Genomic DNA, 21524 nt, shown 5'->3' on the forward strand with positions numbered 1-21524 from the left:
AAAAACGCTGTGCACATGCTGCAGATTTTTCCGCGGTTTCAAATCCGCAGCATGTCACTTCTTTGTGCGGAATCCGCAGCAGTTTCACACCTGCTCCAGTGTAGAGGTGTGAAACCGCAGGGGAAAACTGCAGGCTAATCCGCAGATAAACCGCAGCGTGTGCACTCACCCTTATTGAGTGCTGCAATTTTTACTTCCTGGTATTTTGCTTTGAGAAAACTTTATTGATACGGTCACGTGGAAATTAAATGAGTTTGTAGCGCTTTCTCGCAAAAAAAACCCATTGCATCACGTTGGCTGCAAGTCAATACGGAAATATTAAATGGACTACAAACTGAGAAGGTTTTGTGGCATATATCTAGGTATAGCGTCTGTAAAAAAAATAATGAAAAAGCCATAAGAAACTATTGTAAAAACACAAAGAATCATGGTGTTTATTCAAGAAAAGAAAAACTCTGTGTGAAGGAGGTTCATAGAGCGCTCATTTCCACCAGCATTTGAGGGTTTTTTCATGTACAGTTTTTCCCCCTATGGTCCTTCCACTAGATACAGCCCCCAACATGGCAGGATTTCCTCAGTATTGCACAGGTGATGGAATTGCTATAAGGGCAGCAGAAATTGCCACAGGTTCTGTCACCTGTGGAAGTCCAGCAAACTTGTGGTGCTGGGGGGACTGGAGTTTGGGATACAACTCGTGTGAACAGGCACATACAAGTGCAGCAGGTACCGCTAACCATCGCAGTGATTCCAGTGGGAGCTGCGGTGAGCGCATGCAGCTCCAGCTGATAGAATATAAACATTGGAGCTGGGAATGAGGGGTTTCCCGGTGTGACCCTCTCATTATTAGGACAAAGCCTGAGCACTGAGGCGGCAGCAGCCCTGCCTCCCTCTCAGGACACGCAACCATGTGCAGCTGAGGGAGCTTTGTTTTCCAGCAGCAGCAGCAGCCGGGCGGCACAACAATGTACACACAGGCTGCAGGTCATCTGCGGAAATCCCTCTTCCCGCCTCCTCTGAAGAGCCGGCTCCCAGGACGCGCCCATAGGGGCGGGGCCAGCAGACCAGATATAATGAGCTGTGGGAACAATGAACTCGCTCACATTCAGCACCGTGTCCAGGAAGAGGTTGTCTGGGGACACCGGGTAAGGAGCAGCACGTGTGGCATGTGGGGGTAGGCTGGTGGTGGGGACGGAGCGGTGCGCTCACCTCAGTCTGTATCCATGTGTGGCAGATATTGTGTAAGGATACATGGAGACGCAGTGTGTCAGTAACTCGATGCGATTTTCTCACGTGCTTTAATTTTCTGTCACTTTAACTACTGTGTGTGTGTGTAAACTTTCTGCATTATTGGTCCCTATTTAAATGCCTCTGGCCACGCCCCCGTGACTGCTCCCTGTGCTCCTCCAGTAAGGGTAGCATTTACCCCCTGTAGCCAGCGATGGTTCTCCAATTGTAGGAATGTGCCTCCATCTGACACGATGGGTTCTGCTTTTAATAATGGCTATCTATATCTTCTGGCTCCTGACTTGGTACCCAATGGTGGTCCCCTACTTCCTATGCACATCGCTGGCATGTTTTGTCTAATAGATCCTCACAGGGTGATCATGCCATTGGTGCAATATGCGCAGCTGAACAGGGGCCTGTGAGATAATAGGGCCACTTCTGCATCTTAAGGAGCTGTTGTCTGATACATTGTGTTATGCTCTGCTACTGGGCCCTCTTCTGTCCACCTTGTAACTGTTGTTAAATCCTGCTATGAATGGAAACCTACTAAACTCTGCCTATCCTTACTTCTAAAGTAGTATGTTGCATAGCCTGAACTGTGTTTTCTTCTTAGGATGCCGTCAAACCAGTTTCCACTTGTAAACTTGTACTATTCTCTTGTAGGACTATGGATTCCGGGGTTTACAAAACACACTACTTCTATGATGAAGACATTCAGGAGGACTTTTATCGCCATATTGCTCCAAGCGAGGATATATGGAAAAAATTTGAGCTTGTACCTGGTAGCCCTCAGCGTAATGCAGGGTGCCTTGGAGAAAGCGGTAGTGATTGGCGGTCGGAGATCATGGATTTAGGATGGGAGTCTCCTGTGAAACTGTCTAAAGCTAGTTCTGTAGTTCTCGTGAGAGACTGTATGTGGAGTAGTTTCTCAACCCGTGAACAGCTGGAGAAGGTCCTCAATGAACGCTTGTCATGTGCCCCTTTGCGGGCAGCAAGTACTACTACTACTCAACCTGTTCCAGAACCTGAAGTCCTAGAGCCTGTGGTCAGCCCTGAGGAGCTGACTGCTGTAGTTCCAGCTGTCATCTCTGAGAAGATTGCACACTCATCTGGAACAGAAAGCACTAGTGATTCTGGTAAGAATGGAGGGTAGGGTGGGCACTCATTAGCTGCATATTTTGGTAACCAGATCCTGGGAGTCTCATTAAAGTTCATTTGACCTGTAAAGTTTAACTCCTGCATTTGATATGTGGTCAAACCCTAATGCATAGCCTCTTGGATTATATTGTATGTTAGTCTATGAAAAGCACCTGCAATAAACCAGGTCTGGGGTGGATCTCTCTACTTCCTTATGAGCAAGCTGGTACATGCGTTCTATACACACCTAGTGCCCGCAGCAGGTGTAAGACAGGCAAAACTGCTTCACGGGTTACCTTGGGGTTGGTAGATAACCAGTGGATCTTTTTTCAGTGGAGACATGTGGCACTTTACAAGGTTCTTTGCTCCCTGAATTATTATCTCCATAAAAGTTAACTTATTACTATAGACTTGCATAAAGTGAACTTGCAATCTGATAACATCATAAGTGGCTTTCAGAACTAAAGGGTACAATGCTACACAAGATAGTTAGCAAGTTGGTGACCAATCTTGGGCTTAGGCTATGTACTAGGACATGAGGTGACATTACCTCAGTTGGCTTACTATGTGGCACCCTTTAAGCTGGCAAAGGGTAATGTTTCCTACAGGAGCATTGTGTACATGCCCTCCTCCACCCATCACAAAGTTACACAATGTGCAAGTGCTTTCAGCTAAACAAGGCAGCCACATGGCCAGACAAAGCAACAGCTTGCAGCCGGCAGGGGTTCAGACACCATCTCAACCAATAGGAGTCCTGCATTTAAACTGGGGGCATTAGACCAATTGGAGCACACAGACATGTGACTAGGATTTATTAATGGGGGAATTGAGCCTATTCACACTTCCATTCTTTGTGGTGTCTTTTGTATTGAATGTGCAGTCTCCCTCCCCCATGCCTCGCCCAGACTCCTGCACATGCTGGGAGATCTAACACTCCCATTCATTTGTTCATTGCAGTGCAATCCTATTGTTTGGGTGTGATTTATCCAAATACATTTGAGTGCCCTATGCTGCATGAAAAGGCTATGGACATCAGCTTAATTTACAATGGAACAATTAAACATAATGTTGGGTTACTTTATTTTTTTCCAGGCACTTAAAGCATAGTAAAAAAAAACTCAACATATGAATTGATAGTAAATTTTAAGCTAAAGTATACTAACACTTGTTTTTTTGCTTGACAGATGAGGATGAAATTGATGTGGTAACTGTAGGCAAAAGGAAGTCTTACCATGGTCGCCAGCCAGTGACCATAACAGTGAGGGCAGACCCCAAACTGTTCCATATATCTATTCACCAGCAGCAACATAACTATGCTGCACGCCTGCCCCCTGAGCCCAGCCCTACCTGTTCACAGGACTGTCCGTCTCCTTCTGCTGAAGAGCCAGGTGAAATCAGCTGTTCAGTGCAGCCTTGCAGTCCCTCTTCATCAAACTCCACTACCCCATCAGGAGGCTCTGACAGTGAGGACCTGGTCAAAAGGAAGAATCACAACTATATGGAGCGCAAGAGGAGGAATGACTTGCGCTCACGGTTCCTGGCACTTAGAGAAGAAGTGCCTGGTCTTGCCAATGCTTCAAAGTCTTCCAAGGTGGTGGTTTTGAGCAAAGCTACAGAGTATTTGAAGAGTTTGATTGGTGCTGAACAACAGCTGGAAGCAAAGAAAGCGAAACTTCGTGCTCGCCACCAAAAGCTATTGAGGCGAATCTCCCAGTTGACAAGCCGTTAAGGATACATGGCAGGAGTCTGCCTGGCACATTTGCACATTTGTGAAGTTGTCTTTTGATTGCACAAAACTGAGACTTTCATTGGGTCAGTGCTTTGTAGCACTACTGGAGAAAGGGCGGGTCATATCAGGTGAATACATGGTTCCTCAGGTCCTACTAGACTTGTTCCCTCTTTCCACATGAATCTGGTCTTTGCCTATGGACGATAAATCATCTTCAAGTGACTTCAGTAGTGCAGCTGTAAATGCTACAAGCTAGCATCTTGCTTATGTTGGTCACCTCTCAGGTGGTGATTATAGTTCCATCTTGTCCATTAAATCTCCCTTTTGGATTTGTTCTGTAATGCACTTTATTCTCCTATTACCAGATTTTGTATAGTCTACTTTTCCTGCCGACTTAAAGGCCTCTTTCACACCAGTTTTTTGGCATCCGTTGCAATCCAGCAGTTTGGGGAAAAACGGAAGCTGTCGCAGATTGTGAAACTGATGCGACGGATCTGTTTTTTTTTTTTTTTTTTTTTTTTTTTTTTCCCACTGGATCTGACTGCCCTACCTGGTAATTGATATTGGAGCATGCTCAGTTAAAAAAAGGAATCCTTCGCTGGATTTCGTCATTTGACGGACAGCAATGGATCCTGCGCCCATAGGCTTCCGACAGACTGTGCTGGATCCGTCGCTGTCCGACAAACTTTACTTTGTCTGTCTCCGCCCGACGGAGACACAATTTCCGACAGATCCAGCGGATGGCGGACGAAACGTGAGGCCATCCGCCGCAATATAAGTCTGAAAAAAAAAAAAACGGATCCAGCGGCATCAGTCGCTGGATAAATTTATTTCTAAAAAACAGATTGACTGGAATAAAACTGATATGTGAAAGGGGCCTAATATGAAATACAACTTCTATAGTTTACATCTAAAGTATGTCATGTACATGGTGTTCTTCTGGCAGATCTGGGAACTAGTATCAGACATGGCATAAGGGCTTGTGCACACACTACATCTTTCACACAGGAAAACACAGCAGTGTTTTACAATACTAGCAAGTGTGCATGAGACTTACAAGCTGTATTAGAATGAGATTTCATGTCTCTCCTTGCACTTTTTTTCCCATCCCATGTCAATTCTTTCAGTATTTTTTCATCCATTCTTCTGGGAAGGGGGTGTTAGTCTATTTTAAGCATTTTTGCTGCCACAAAATCTGCTTCAAATACTGTGCACATACCCTAACCATGAGTGATATTTCTGCAGAGGGAAAAAAAAGTAGACCTTGTGGACTGCCATATTATTGTGGAGGGATATTTGGGACGATCTGGTGTGAACCACTCTATACCTCACTCTCGTCACTTTACACTCGTTTTTGTCTTTGACTTGTTTTGTACTTTTCTTTGAAGCTGCTGCCTGCTGGATTTTGTACTGAATTAGATTTATAGTGTATTTTTGTATCTTTTGCAACAGATTTATAAAAAAAAAAAAAAAACTTTGAAACTGAACAGTTAAACATTATGATTTTATCCTTTCCATTTCTACTGCCACAAGGGCTAGAGAGCTGCAAATTTTGGTTACTAGTAAGGGTATGTGTCCACGGGGCGTATTGGCAGCTCTTTGGACGCAGCGGCTACCCGGCTGCATGTGTTAATTGAACCATGTGGAATCGCTGCATCCTATTCATGTTTATCTTGTGGTGACTGAGTGTCTCCGCAAGATAGACATGCTGCAGTCTATAAAGACGTGTCGCAAGTGCATATAGGCAGGTCTGCCACATGTCTTTGTACGCATAGTAGTGGAGGGGATTTCATAATCCCCCTCCACTATGCTGCAACATCTGGATGCTCCAGCTGTTCGGAGTGTCCAAGCCATAGCAAATACTGGAGGAATACGCCCTGTGGATACATACCCTAAGGCCTGTTTCACACTTCCGTTTTTTCAAATCCGTCAAAATCCATTGGTTTCCGTAAAAAAACGGATCTGCCATTTTTTGCAGGATCCGTTTTTTTTTTGTCCCATAGACTTCCATTACGGTTACCACGGATCCGTCAAAAAAAACGGATCCGTTTGCATCCGTTTCCGTCAAAAAAACGGAAATGGATCCATTTGGCGGACACAAAAACGGAAGTGTGAAACAGGCCTTAGGCTGGTGTTAAGATGCTGGTTATGAACTGGATCTCTGTGCAGTCAATAGCTTGGCTCGTACACAATTGCATTGCAACAACTGGCAGATATGAGAATTGCTGTACAGTTGGCAAAGGAAATCAATCTAATGACTGGCACATTTGCCCATGATAAAAATCACAAGCTGCTGTATGTCTGACCCTGTAAAGTTTTCTAAATGTTTTTTTTGGAAAAAATGTAAACCCTAATAAAACAACATTTTCAAAAGTTAGTTCTTTCTGACTACCTTTTTCTTTTAATGGTTCATTGTTTTGGCTTAGCTGCTTGTGTAAAAAAAAAAAAAATGAGAGCAGTAAACTAATCTGCACCACACCTTGATCTCAAGCCAGAATCCATCTGTAGCTAGTGTTTGTACTTGTGTTAAGGTACTGTCACACTTGGGCTGGTTTCACATTTGCGTTAAAACAACGCTGCGCCCTGCCCGCCCCATCCGGGATCACCGCCTACTTTCGCATTTGCACGCATGCGATCGGCGCACCCTATCTTTAGCATAGGGTGCGCAGATCATGCGCTGCCAGTGTGAAAGTAGCGTGCTGTGCACTTTTGACGGTGCGCCGTGCGCGCCAAAATGCAACGCTGCATTTCGGCGCACACCGTCAAAAGTGCGCAGCACGCTACTTTCACACTGGCAGCGCATGATCTGCACACCCTTTGCTAAAGATAGGGTGCGCCGATCGCATGCGTGCAAATGCGAAAGTAGGCAGTGATCCCGGATGGGGCGGGCAGGGAGCTGGCTCGGGGCGGGGCTTAACGACGCAGGGCGCAGCGTTGTTTTAACGCAAATGTGAAACCAGCCTAAGCAATGCACCAACGATCCCGACCAGCGATATGACCCGGTCAGGATCGCTGGTGCATCGCTAAGTGGTCGCTAGTGAGCTGCCACACAGGCAGATCTCACCAGCGACATAGCAGCGGTCGCTACTTACCTGTCAAACGCGGCGATCTTGACGCCCACGTCGGTGCCACAGGAAGCCCAGCAGGAAGTGCCTGACGAGAAACGGTCCAGAACGTTCTTGCACGATCAGCGATAACCAGCAGGGGAGCGGTCAGAGGTATCAGACATAGCGATATCGCTATAACGTCACAAAAACCAGTGACTTTATAGTGATATCGCTTAGTGTGACAGGCCCTTAAAGATGTTACAGGGTTGCTTAAACACTTTATACTTTGTTTTGGCTACTGGAGCTTTGTTAATTTATCCTAATGCCTCACCAGTGTTGCAAGTAGAGTCCAATTCAATGTATTTTGTGCAGTAACTTGATAAGGCTGTAAAAGTTGCATTATGGCCCCCATAAACTGTGCTGCATGAAAAATTGTTCTTGGCAGCACATCGTTCTGTGAAAACACAACTTGTACTGCCGAGAACAATAACCTATGTGCACTGACTCTTCTATAAAGGGGAAGAGGCACTAGGTCACCATATTGGTGCCCATCAATGTGGTAGAAAACTGTTTAAATTTATAGTTGCCTCCATAAGCCAATGGGCATAATGTACCCCTTTAGATCGCTAATGCAACTAGAATCAGTAACTTGTAATGCTGGTCGTTATATACACAATGAATGGAATTCAAGATGTCCAATGCTAGGTACTACCTGGGAGTTTTAAATCTGTTTTGACAGTGTTTTTTTTTTTTTTTTTTTTTTTTAAAAGTCTGCCTAAGACTGCCTCTTCCTTTTAACTTGAAAAATTAGTCTGACCACTAGCAGAATGTAGGACTACTGTAGATCTGGGTATAGTGTAGATTTCTCATGATGTAACATTTTATACATTATTGGTCCACTCTTTGAGTAAAGGGCTAGCAGTATGTATCAACACTTGCATGCGTTCCATATTTATCTAACATATATCCCCCATTAATTGCAATAAAATTAAAACCAACTTGTCCCAAGTGCACACTGTCTTGTCACCCATACATACAGCAGTGTAGGAGGCTGTACAGGGTCAGACTGGCCCACCGGAGGATTCTCCAGTGGGCCCAGGCAATGACACCTGCTGGCATACTGGTCAGCAGCTGCCTAGGGCCCCCACTGCTCCAGGGACCCCTATCCAGTGGCATGCCGCTAATAGCGGCACACCCAGTAGCTATGGGGACCTTTGAGTCTGGGTGGCTTGCCTGGTGCCAGCGGAGCAGCAGCTGGAGACAGGAGCCTGTCCCCGCTGCTAAAGAGAAATGAATATTCACACTCCCCTAGTCTCCCCCCCCCCCCCCCCCCCCCCCCCCCCCCCCCCGCCCCACATGGGCATGGAGAGGAGTGGGCATTTCACTTTAATAGTGTGCAGTGTTAGCCGCAGGCTGATGATAACACTGCCCGCATGTAAAACTAGTGTGGCTGCATCTGCGCCCTGCACGGCCGCTAACCCTGAGGGCAATCAGTGGGCAGGGAGCCTGCAGGGATCTGATGCCATCCTGCCTACCACTGGCTGGATGAGATGTGGCTGTTTCAGAGAGAAAGCTGCAGGGATGTGCTGTGGCTGCAGGGAATGTGCAGAGAGGTGTGTGTGTAGATTGGAAATGATGGGGGTGGTATTGGAAAGGATGGTGGAGGAGGCAATGATGGAGGTGGTGATGAGGACAAAGGTGGACTGCATTATACTTTTGAGGGGGCTACATAATATTCTGTGGGGGCTGCATTATTCTCTCTGGGGGTCTACTCCAACCACTGCTACATAATTAAGACTTGTACTACCTTGTTATACCCTGATATTAGTGCATTTTACCACACAATTGGTAGTCTTGTATTTCTTTCTATGTAGCTACATAGTGGGCCACAAGAATTTTTTTCTTTTTTCTTCCTCTGGTGGGCCCAAGATGCTCCAGTCTGTTGCTGAGGCTGTATGATGCTTTGACTGGTACACACATTCACTATTGTGTCATGCCAGTGCCACACCTTTTATCCTGATGGGAACCAGAACTGTCAAATTTTGCTCCCTACAATGGCACATCTGGCTATCCAACGCTGCCAAGGTGCCATGCTCTGTGCTACTGGTATAGTTAAGGTATGGAACTCTACTTATTTGTTTTCCTCCAAGTATAATTGACATGATAAAGGGCTGCATCTGTCCTGGTCTGATATTGAGAATGCAGAAATGATACTGGGTGCTGTAGTTGATGAAGCAACGATCTGACTCGGCCAGCAAAAGTCATGCATCGTTTAATAATTAGAAAAAAAATATCCATGTATACGAGTGAGGAATGGCCAGTTAAATATTGGTTGTGAAAATGTTATGGGCTGTATTCACATAACCTTTATCAGTCACTGGCATAAGTGACAGATCAATCTACAGTAATAGTATATAGGAAGCACAGCTGAAATGTTTACACTAGCAATATTTTATCTGTAATCAATGCAATTACTACAACCTTATGGATCTTTTGTTCTGTAGTGACCTTGGTGGCTTATTTTGTGTTTTTTTTTTTTTTTGCTGCTGGAACGCTTACATAGTAGCTGACGCTTTACAGCCTTTCCTGTTATGTCTGTTTTAGTAGCTGCATCAAAGTGCTAATCTATATAAAAAATAGGGAGGCTCCAGCGAATTCCCAGTGAGAAATCATAAAGGATGGTTATGTGTTGCCATTTGATGTGCAGACTTGTGTGCGCTGAATCGTTTGTCTCCTTTGTCTTTGTTCTGCACTGTCTGGTTTCAGCATCAGACACAATCTGCTTACACACCCAGTGTAATTCCACTAGAAACCGATCATGTCATTTTCTTTATTAATGCAGTCCTCATCCTTGTTCCTATGGTAACTGTTGCTGTAGCTTGACAGAATTGCTCGACGTTGCTATTGGACAACCACCGATTCAGTTACTATGGAATCTTGGCATTATTTTGTTGCTATAGGACCAAGTGCTGTTGTTACAGGACTAGTCACCAATCTACAACGAGCCAGCACAGTCTCCATCTGTGTGGATCAACTTAGTGGTGATCCCATTATGCTACTGTGAAAGGATTTAGTAAGAACATTAGGAATATGTGGATATATCCCAGACAGGACAAATAGACCTTTACATAAAAGCCAGAGAAAAATATTGCAGGCAGTTTAATGTCTCTGGTTGCTTTCTGTAATAAGCCATAATTGTCTGTTCTGTTGTCATCTTTCTAAACCTATATTATTTACTCAGCCGAAATAAAGCATTAGTGAGTGCAAAACAGTAGTTCTAAAATTCTGATCCCAGTTCTATTCCCTTCTGGTGTTACTTGTCATTTGTGTGTCTTATCTATGTAGTGGGGGGGGGGATTTCCTAACTTCTAGGATATGCTGCTGAAGTGTAAACTGTAGAAAGGAGTGACAACAGAAATCCCAAAATCATAAAGAAGTGTCAGAGAGGTGGGAGAAAATGCACCCGCCCCCTCGAATTGACCCTGATAAAACAGCCTATACTCTCCTCCCGACCCCGTGTCTGCAGTCGCGCTCCCAGGGCTCTCGTACGGCTGTAACACTTGTGGTGCCTGGAGCCCAATCAGCGCCAACGTCATTGTCCCCACCTTCTGTCGAATTGAAGATGAAGAGGATGTCAGAAATCAGCTGCTGCCCGGTGCCGGCACGGGAGGCGAGTATAGATGTTTTTATTGGGTTCAAGCGTGAGGAATGAGAAGGGGTTTCCTAGTAGTGGACAAGCCCTTTAAGGTGAATTTGTACACAGTAGACTGAGACATTGCAAGGCTGCACCAGAAGGAAAACAAATTTGACACAGAAGAAGAAAAGAACAAAAAGATAAATCAGTAAGCATAGTGCATCTCAGGCTCTGGTTACATTTGCATCAGATGCTCTGTTGGAAGTCTCCGACGCAAATGCCGCTGGATTTGATGGAAGGAGTAACACTACATGAAGCAATGTTCTCTGTTCAAATGAGGGATACCACAATGGAACCCCACTGAACCCCATAGTAGGGATCTGTCAATCGCTGTTTGTATCTATCATAGGACAGATCTGGCAGATTATTGTGGCTTACACATATAAACAGAAGCCACAATAGAAATGTGAATAGCAACTATACAGAAGGGACTACTCATGGAACGCAGAACAACCCAGCTTTGTAGAGTTAGGGTAGGCCATCCTATAACAAAAAATGTATTGCATGGTACTATAAAGATGAAGTAAAAATCACAGCTAAAAGCTCAAAAATAGAAATAAGGACCCAAAAATAGAATAAAGTTGTGTACGCTGCAAATTAATATGGACACATATTAGCTCAAAACACAAACAAGGATAGTCACAAATTATTATGTTTCAACAATGAGCTCTTTTAATTAACCAGATGAGTAATTGACAAAAAAATATTGAAAGTTGATTATTCAATACAAAGGAATGAATCTTTGTCAAAGATATCTATTGTGGTATTGTAAGGTAGGAGGAAAGTAGCGTGCGTCTGCAGACGCAAGTGTGCTGTCGGACTGTGGTGCCAAGTGCCCACCAGAAACATCAACCCCCATAGTCTGCCCATGTCCACAGTAAGACCCACATAGCCTCTCCAAGTCCACAGTAAGACCCCCATAGCCTCCCCATGTCCACAGTAAGACCCCCCCATAGCCTCCCCATGTGCAGCCAAATATCCCATATACATAAATAATTTAAACAAAAAGCAAAAAACAACACCACATACTCACATTAATTCAGTTTCTCGGCGCTCTGCTTCTGTTGGTGTCTCCAGTGCGCTGATTCGCCGCAGTACACAGCTAACGCGATGAAATGACATCATCGCGTCAGCTGTTTCACACGCTGATTGGTGAAGGAAGTGGCCGGAGGCCCCCCGCCTCCACCAATGCAGTCAGAGTGGACATAGACAACGGAGAGAGCGGGCGGGCACAGTGCAGACCATGGGCCACTGTTTTCAGCCCCTCAGCTGTCTCAGACCGCGGGTTGGGCTGGAAGAGCCATAGGGTCGGATGTGGCCTGTGGGCTATACTTTGCCCAGGCCTGCTCTAGAGCATTTTCTGGGGGCTTTTTCAGGTGGGTTTTGGAGCGGACCTGCCTGAAAAACGTCCTGTACAAGTTGATTTTCTACACTGAAGAAACTAAAACAAAAAACCTAAAGAGATGAACTGTAATATAAGTTTGCATGCATGCGCATGTTCACACTGGCCACTGAACAGACAAAACCTAAGATGTAAACATAATAAGCAAATACCCTGCGGTAAATAAATAAACAGTAATAGTGCATGACAAAAATATGGGGTGCTTAGTTAACATTAATTTCATGTAAAATATGTAAAAGCCATTCCACCACCTCACGGTGACCCTTTTCAGGACGGTCTTCACCTCTAATATCAAAATCGTACCAGTTGTCAAGTGACGTGCATATGGATAAGGGTTGAGAAGGACTGAACCTGGCTAGTAGACATGCAGCCATGGGGAACCACATGAATATAATGTCCAGCTCAAAGAAAAAGCAGGCAACACCTTTATATGCACTGAATGCAAACAGACTGTAACAGAAAAACTAAAGAGATGAACTGGAGTATAAGTGCGCATGCAGCATGTAGGGGTATGTTCACACAGGCAACTAAACACACTGTAAGGAGGCTAATGGCCGTGTAATCATTGGAAGGTATGTGTCACAGGGATGGCTGCTCCCTGTGATGTACCCAGGAGTATTTTTCTTTAGTACACTTAGGCCTGTTTCACACTTCAGTTTTTTGCATCAGTTCAAATCCGCCAAAAAGTCAGAGAAGCGGATCCGTTCTCAACTGATGTGAACGGATGGCACAGGATCCGTTTTCAGACGGATCCTGAAAATTAGGAAATAAAAGCAACTGCTGGCCAGGAAAGAGAGAGAGAGAGAGAGAGTTTTTTTTTGTCCAGCACCCAGAAAGAATTTCGGGTTAAATGAGTGTCTGGAGGATCCGCCAGAGAAAAAAACGTTGCAAGCTCCGTTTGGAAATCTTTGAGGATGGTGACAGACAGCAACTTTTGGCGGATCCTCAAAAAAAACGGATGCAACGGACAGCAATCCGTCACAATCCGCCATTAATGCAAGTCAATGGGGGAAAAACACGGATCCTCAAAAGAAAATTGAGGATCCGTTTTTTTCAAAACCTGGCGGATTGTGACTGATTGTAAAAAACTGAAGTGTGAAAGAGGCAGCACCAAGATGTCGCTTAGTGCACCTGTATCTGGGTTGCGGGAAGCTATGAGAGATGGGCGGACTGGCTACCCACATGTGGGTGTGATTACAGCCTATGTAATGGAGGCTGTTGTTTGGCACATGGCCTGTGTGCAGAGAGGGAGTAGCGTGCCTGTGTGTGTGGCTCCAGCCCGAGCCTGCTTGCAGGAAATTGCCCAGCCTGTGTGTCCACAGGCCGGAGGGAGCAGAACCTGGCTAAGGACATTTGTGTTATTTTATCTCCTCTAAAGGCTTTGGACCTTTTGTTGTTGCATAGGGGTTTATGGAGCAAGTAAACCCGCACATACTTTTTTTTTTAAAGAAACACGCCTCCTGTCTTCCTCCTGCAGCACCTGAGTGAGTACGATCCCTACAATTGGTGTTAGACTGCGGGCATCAGTGCAGGAGGTACCTGGGAGGATTGCAGCGGTGGCTTGCTGTCCACGAACTGTGGGTGGCTTGCTGTGGATCGGTGGGTCCATCAACTCCGGGTGGCCTGCTGTTGATCGGCCAGTCCACAAAGTCTGCAGAGCAGAGCCGTGCAGAGAGGTGTGGAGCTGTGCAGACCCATACGGGAGGTAAGGAGCCACGCAGAGCCTTGCAGAGCAGTGCAGAGCAGTGCAGAGCCTTGCGGAGCCCGACAAAACCTTGCAGAACAGTGCAGAGCCTTGCTGTGAGGAATTGTTGTGGCAGATAGACTGCCATGCACAGGTGGTGAGGAGCCTGAGAGGGCTGTGGGATGTCCACGGTGTGCACTCCAAAGTGGGATGGTTGCCCGAAAAGAGGTGGAGTCCCAAAAGGGGGCGGTTACCCAAACGGGTGGTTGCCCAAAAATGGATGAAGTCCCAAAAGGGATCGGTGACAGAAAAGGGGGTGGAGTCCCAAAAGGGGGAGGTGACCCAAAAAGGGAAGGCGGCAAACGCGCCGATTAACTGTTCCCGGGAACAGTGGTCGAACAGCGTGTGTCTGGTATCCTGTATTAGTTATCCATCTGACAAGACGTCACAGAGGTGTTCTGTGGAAGTTAATGGGGAGGGCATGGCTGGACTTCTGGATGAGAGTCTGGTGACCCTGGTGAGCGCCACACTCCCTGTCTATCTGATTCCTGGAAGGAAGATGGAAGTCCACTGCATCCATGGGGTTGCTAGGGATTATCCGGTGTCCAGGGTAATCATTGAGATGCCCACTATTATTTCTAGCCATGAAGTCCCTGTAATCCCAGATTTGCCATACCCTGTTGTAATAGGCCAGGGCTTTGAATGGTTTTGGGACTTGTGGGAGGAAAGGGGAGTGTGTGTTTGCTCAGTGGGGAGCTGGAATGACCCTAAGGCCTCTTTCACACTTCCGTTTTTTACAATCAGTCACAATCCGCCAGGTTTTGAAAAAAAACGGATCCTCAAATTTTTTCCTCTGGCGGATCCTGCAAACACTGATTTAACCCGGAATTCTCTCTCTTTCTCTCTCTCTCTCTTTCTCTCTCTTTCTCTCTCTCTTTCTCTCTCTCTTTCTCCTTCTCCTTCTCCTTCTCCTTCCCGGCCAGCGATTCCTTTAAATTTCTTCATTTTCAGGATCCGTCTGAAAACGGATCCTGTGCCATCCGTTCACATCAGTTGACAACGGATCCGCTCGTCCGCCTTTTTGGCGGATTATAACTGATGCAAAAAACTGAAGTGTGAAAGAGGCCTAAGGGAGACCCACTGCAGCAGGTGGTAGGGGTTCTGGATGGTGTGATGCATAAAGAGGAAGAGGTAGCACCCCCTTAGGTCAGCGTCCCACAGTTAGGGGTGACCGGGAAAAAGTGTGGGTCTGACCAACTCTGGGACTTAGCAGGGGTGACCAACAGTGTGATCTTTGAAAACGGGGTAGCTCCAGGAAAGGAGTCTGGCACCTGTCTAAATGGGTGACAGGGTGAGTAGTGGTGACTCCCATTCAGACTGTGACGCAAGCGGAAAAGAGTGCAGTAAGGTGGACCCAGGTAAAAATGGCAAGTTTTCCACTAGTTGCCAGGGATACGGCGGCCGCAGAAAGGCAGGACAGGCTACACCCTCTGAGAAGAGAGGTGAAGAAGAGACAGGGTCACAAATATGAGAAAAAGCACTACTGGAAAATATGCACACCACAACAATGTACAAAAAATGTAACATCAATTTTTTTGATAGACAAATACAATTAAAACACAATTAAAAAAAAACCATGAAACTGTGTCCACTCAAAAGGAAAATACAATAACAAACCCAATACATACAGTAAGAATAATGAATTCATGAGAGTAATGAATACATGATTATCCCAGGACCTACTCCTAAAGGCAGGGCCGGTTTTAGGCAAAGTGGGCCCCTAGGCAAAGTTTAAAATGGGGCCCCAAATGCTCACATATTGCACATCACACAGAAGCATTTCGCTTGTATTTACATGCGCTGAGTTCAGGACGCTAAATGAGTGTGATCGACAAAATTGAGAAAGAATGATGGGAACAGAACGATCACAAAGGGTGTGTGTACACGTTGTGGTTTTTGCTGCGGATCCGCAACGGATTTGGTCCTGCGGATCCGCAACGGATTTGGTCCTGCGGATCCGCAGCGGATTTGGTCCTGCGGATCCGCAGCAGTTTCCATGCGGTTTACAGTACCATGTAAACCTATGGAAAACCAAATCCGCCGTGCACATGCTGTGGAAAATTCTGCGCAGATTTGCTGCGGTTTATTTTCCGCAGCATGTTACTTCTTTTTTTGCGGAACCGCAGCTGCAGTGTACGTTTCGGGACATACAAATCAATCTCTCTCTCATCCGCACTGCCAAACCGCACTAGAACCTGCATCAAATCTGCTGTACACATGCTAGGAATCCACAGGAAAACTGCATGTGTTTTATCCTGCGGTTTATGCCAAGAGATATGGATTCTCTGCAGAAAAAGCCGCAGACTAATCCGCAACGTGTGCACACACCCTAACACATCACCATACAGTATCATGTTATCAGCAGCACATCTACACTTTACACCCCATAGTCCTCCATATAATCTGCCCCATAGTCCTCCATATAGTATAATACACTCCTCATAGCCCTCCATATATTAAAATACACTGCTCAGTCCTCCATATAGTATAATACACTCCTCATAGTTCTCCATATAGTATAATGCACTGCCATAGTCACCCATGTAGTACAAATCACTTCCCATAGCATAATGCACCCCATAGTTCTTCATATAATGCATTCCCCATAGTCCTCGATACAGTATAATGCAGCCCTCATCTAATATATAAAGATCAAGTGTGTGTGTGTATGTATGTGTGTATGTCCGGTATTGGCATCCGCACTGTCGCAGCTACAGCCACAAAATTTGGCACAGTCACACGTCTGGACCCCGAGAGTGTCCTAGGCTATGTTGTGAGGCGAAATTTTAACCCCGCGCATTCCAATTCACCAAACAATTTTGCCCCTATCTACATAATGGGGAAAAAGTGTGTGTGTATCAAGCTCCGCCCCTCATTATGATGTCATAATGGTTGCCATGGAGATGTCGATGTCATCATAGGTTGCAAGCCCCGCCGCTCATTATGATGTCATAATGGTTGACTATGGGATGGAGGATGTGTGATTGGTATATGGGCACTGGACTATGGGATGGAGGATATGTATGATGGGTATATGGGCACGGGACTATGGGATGGAGGATGTGTGATGGGTATATGGGCACTGGACTATGGGATGGAGGATATGTATGACGGGTATATGGGTACGGGACTATGGGATGGCGAATATGTATGATGGGTATATGGGCATGGGACTATGGGATGGAGGATGTGTGATGGGACTATGGGATGGAGGATGTGTGATGGGTATATGGGCATGGAACTATGGGATGGAAGATGTGTGATGGGTATATGGGCACTCGACTATGGGATGGAGGATATGTATGATGGGTATATGGGCACGGGCCTATGGGATCGTGGATATGTATGATGGGTATATGGGTACGGGACTATGGGATGGAGGATAATTATAATTTGCTATAACTAACCACAGTTAGTTACTATGCCCGGGCAGCACCGGGCTCTTCAGCTAGTATAGTATAATGCAGCCACCCCACAGAGTATTATGCAGCCCCGCCATACAATATAATGTAACCCCCATAGAACATAATGCAGCCACCCCTTAGAGAATAATGCAGCTACCCCAGAGCATAATGCAGCCACTCCACAGAATATAATGTAACCCCCCCATAGAATATAATGCAGCCCCATCCCCCATATAGTATAATGCAGCCCCTCCATAGAATATATGGCAACCCCCTCATAGGATATAATGCAGCCCCTTATATAGTATAATGTAGCCCCTCCATAGAATACAATGTAGCCCTCCTCATATAGTATAATGCAGCCCCCATTGAATATAACAAATATAATACAGCCCCCCCCATAGAATATAATGTAACCCAAAATAGAATATAATACAGCCCACCTCCCCAAAGAATATAATGTAGCCCCCCATATTATATAACACAGCCTCCCCCTATAGAATATAATGTAAAATGTACCCCTCATGTTATATAACACAGCCGCATGGTATATAGCCCCCCCAGAATGGTGTAATACAGCCCAGCATGGTATATAGCCCCCCCCAGCGTGGTATGATACAGCCGAGCATGGTATATAGCCCCCCCAGAATGGCCCCACAGTCCAGTACTCACACTGATTTAAAAAAAAAAAAAAAGAAAAAAACTCTTCTCACCTTCTTCTCATGCCTGCGCTGCTGGCTGCTCCTGTCTTCTCCTGCTCTGTCTGGCACACAGTGAGAGCGTGATGACATCATTGCACCCCCGCTGTGTCAGAGGCAGAGCGGGGAATGATGGGAGAAGGAGCGTCAGCTGACGCTCTCTCCTCCATCACTGCCTCCTTCAATGCGGCGGCAGCGGCGGGAGTCGGCGCTGGGGGCAGGCAGCCTCCCCTGTCTCACGGGGGCCCCATAGTGGCTGTGTGATGTGCCGCTGGCTGGGGGCCCCTGGAGGAGCGGGGGCCCTTGGCAGGTGCCTGGTCTGCCTGCCCATAACGCCGGCCCTGCCTAAAGGCTCATGGGGCAAAAGAAGGAGGGGAGTTATACAAATATATACCGTAAATATTTTCCTTCTCCAAGCAACTGGGATAACCCATAGATGGAATGCTGGTGACGGGACCACCAAAAAGGAGGAAGCCCCGCTTGTGGGGGGCGATACGCGTGGGGCCACGTCTGTTTCCACTCAGGATCCTGATTCATGGGATCGTTAATGGACCCCTCTCCTTCTTGGTAATGTATGTGCATCTCATGCCTTTGAGTAGGATTCTTATGGGAGGTTTTCCCTATTGTGGGGGCTCCTTTTGGGGTTTTTTGTGATTACTTTATCTGGGATTTAGGTTGTCATTGAGGCTTCCTCCTTTTTGGTGGTCCCGTCACCAGCCTTCCATCTATGGGTTATCCCAGTTGCTTGGAGAAGGGAAATATTTATGTATTTGTATAACTCCCCTCCTTCTTTTGTCCCACGAGCCTTTAGGAGTAGGTCCTGGGATAATCATGTATTCATTACTCTCATGAATTCATTATTCTTATGTATTGGATTTATAATTGTATTTTAATTTTGAGTGGGCACGGTTTCATGTTTTTTTAAATTGTGTTTTAATTGTATTTGTGTGTCAATAAAATCGATGTTACATTTTTTGTACATTGTTGTGGTGTGCATATTTTCCAGTAGTGCATTTTCTTATAGTTGTCTCCCTCCTATTACTACTGGGCTTGCACCCCTGCATTATTATTTTGTACATTGTGCGGTGCGCTGGGGTTTTTTCCATTATTTATATGAAGAGACAGGGTCAGGGGCAAACAAAGTTAATGTCCTTGATAAGGAGGTCACTTTACCACTAACAAACCCCAGCACTGAGGTAGTCTAGACGTGGGGAACATAAAACTGACCCCGATTGGTGGTAGGAATCCAAAGCTAAAATCGCAGTTGGAGAACAACACCGAGAAAAAACGGATTGCCTGCAGGAGAAGCTGTCCAATTCGACCGTTGTCACTTGACAACGAAAGGATCAAATTGATAAACTGACAAATGATGTGCATGTGGAAAGAGCGAGCTGACAGTTTCGGCTAAGTGTAAGCGCACGTCCAAAGCTTGGAGAAAGAGCATCACAAGGTCTATCAACAGCTGGCAAACGAGCGGTTGAAGGTGTCAAGTATGGATGCCGCCAACTCCGCGCAGCTGGACCAGGTGCATCACCTAGAGACTGAGCGCTCGGCAGCCAAGGCTCAGCTCGGAAAGAAGGATGCGCAGGAGCAGAAGCTGCTTCATACCATCCGCTCCACCGAGGAGAAGCTGCGCTCTGCTCGGCTGGGGGACGCAAAACACGTGTCTCAGCTGGAAATGGCCTGCTGCAACAAAGCGCAGGAGTTCCAGGAGACCATGAGAAGCATCAGCAGGCTCTTCTCTGGAGAGAGGATGAGCGTTGCTGCCTGGCAGGAGAGCGGGATAAAGTTCTCAGAGAGCTCAAGATCAAGTAGGAGGCCAAGCAGGAGGCTAAGGCCCAGCTCCAGAAATACATGGACAGCTGAAAAATGAATTCTCCACTCTACAGAACGAACTGTTGCACTCTCCCAATCTGATCGCAATGAAGGAGAGTGAGCTGGAGTGACTAACCAAAGAAGTGGCCTCCAGGGAGGAAGGAATCCAGCAGGGGAAGTGCCACACAGACGGCCTCACAAGGAAGGTCGTCATCTTGAAAAACAGCTCTGACTCTCAGGACGAGAAGATTGAACACTATGTCCAAGAAGGTGAGACTTAGCTCTTCCAGTGCATGGTAGAGGTACCTGAGGACATGCGGGAAGCTTGTGCCAGTGAGGCTGTGCATGAGACATTTAGAAGCTTAGAAAGGTGGTGGAAGCGTATAGTGTGAACTGGGCACCAGAGTCTAAGCAGTTAGTGATACTGTCGACTAGGGAAGTCATGGTGAAGCGGGTGGCTATCCTGAGTGACATGCACCTACCTTTTTTCACACGAAACAGAGGATCTTGTTGAGGAATGAGGAAGCCGCTCGACGTCTGGAGTGTGCAAAGAAAGCCCAAGGTCAGTTGGAATTGGGGGAGGACATCGTTCACTGCCCAGGAATCTGGTGACAAAAATCGTTGGGAGACTTGGCAGGAGATCGTTGATAAGTCTGGTGTGGTGAGAGTGAGGATTTCAGCTGATGGCGAAGCCAAGGTAGCTGGTGAAGGTGGGATGGTTCCATTCTCTGTTGTCGGATCAATGGAGAGCCTGCAGAATATCCGAATACTCCTGGACTATCGCGTGGCGTACTTAAGAGAGGTAGAGCAGCTAAGACTTGACAGACTGCGAAGAAAATGGCGGACACTTCCAACCCGAGGTCTGGAGAGACGAAGGGGTTTCCTAAAGGATGGAGGAGGTAGAGGTAGTGTCTCCTCTGTTAGCTCAGGGATGAGTGGCCTAGGCAGGAGACCCTGTAGCGGACGTGGGAACAGAGAGTTAAACCAGACAGAAGGTATGGGGCCAAGGGAATCGCGACACCGTACTTACCACCGGGAATGCGGGTGATCCGACAAAAGGGCAACCCTATCAGAGAAAGTGATGGAGTCGGACAACCTGCTGTTCCAAAAGGATTCAGTGACAAATCCCGATTTTGATAGACGGGTTTACTTCCGAAGGGTCTCTGGTCAGGTAAGGGAAGGTGCCAAGCCCCACAGCTTTAGGAAGAGGGGGAGGTATATAAGGAGGCTAATGGCCATGTAATCAATGGGAGGAATGCGTCACAAGGATGGCTGCTCCCTGTGATGTAACCTGGAGTATTTTTCTTTAGTGCACGTAAGCACCAAGGTGTCGCTTAGTGCACCTGTGTCCGGGTTGCGGGAAGCTATGAGAGATGGGCGGTACTGGCTACCTACATATCTCACATGTGGGTGTGGTTACAGCTTACATAATGGAGGCTGTTGTTTGGGACATGGTCTGTGTGCAGAGAGGGAGAAGCCTTCCTGTGTATGGGGCTCCAGACCGAGCCTGCATGCAGGAAATTGCCCAGCCTGTGTGTCAACAGGCCGGAGGGAGCAGAACCCGGCTAAGGACGTTTGTGTTGTTTTGCCTGCTCTAAAGGCCGTGAACCTTTTATTGTTGCTTAGGGGT

At 46.5% G+C, this 21524-nt stretch overlaps 1 protein-coding gene across 1 annotated transcript; it reads left to right on the forward strand.

Moving 5' to 3' along the window:
• The first annotated feature begins 907 nt into the window (after positions 1 to 907).
• On the forward strand, positions 908 to 6467 carry MYCL (MYCL proto-oncogene, bHLH transcription factor). Its single transcript, XM_073572953.1, has 3 exons — positions 908 to 1142; positions 1888 to 2360; positions 3546 to 6467. The coding sequence occupies exons 1-3, from the start codon at positions 1087 to 1089 to the stop codon at positions 4088 to 4090; spliced, it is 1074 nt and encodes a 357-aa protein (XP_073429054.1). The 5' UTR covers positions 908 to 1086; the 3' UTR covers positions 4091 to 6467.
• Positions 6468 to 21524: the final 15057 nt, after the last annotated feature.

Source organism: Dendrobates tinctorius, unplaced genomic scaffold, assembly GCF_039654945.1.
Source record: "Dendrobates tinctorius isolate UK_male_01 unplaced genomic scaffold, ASM3965494v1 ptg000007l, whole genome shotgun sequence".
NCBI classification, from domain to species: Eukaryota; Metazoa; Chordata; class Amphibia; order Anura; family Dendrobatidae; genus Dendrobates; species Dendrobates tinctorius.

Excerpts from the sequence above, each read along its gene's own strand:
- MYCL (XM_073572953.1), top strand. The coding sequence starts at position 1,087 with ATGAACTCGCTCACATTCAGCACCGTGTCCAGGAAGAGGTTGTCTGGG. Across the intron at positions 1,143-1,887 it reads AGGTTGTCTGGGGACACCGG|GACTATGGATTCCGGGGTTT; the intron begins GTAAGGAGCAGC and ends ATTCTCTTGTAG. Across the intron at positions 2,361-3,545 it reads AGAAAGCACTAGTGATTCTG|ATGAGGATGAAATTGATGTG; the intron begins GTAAGAATGGAG and ends TTTGCTTGACAG.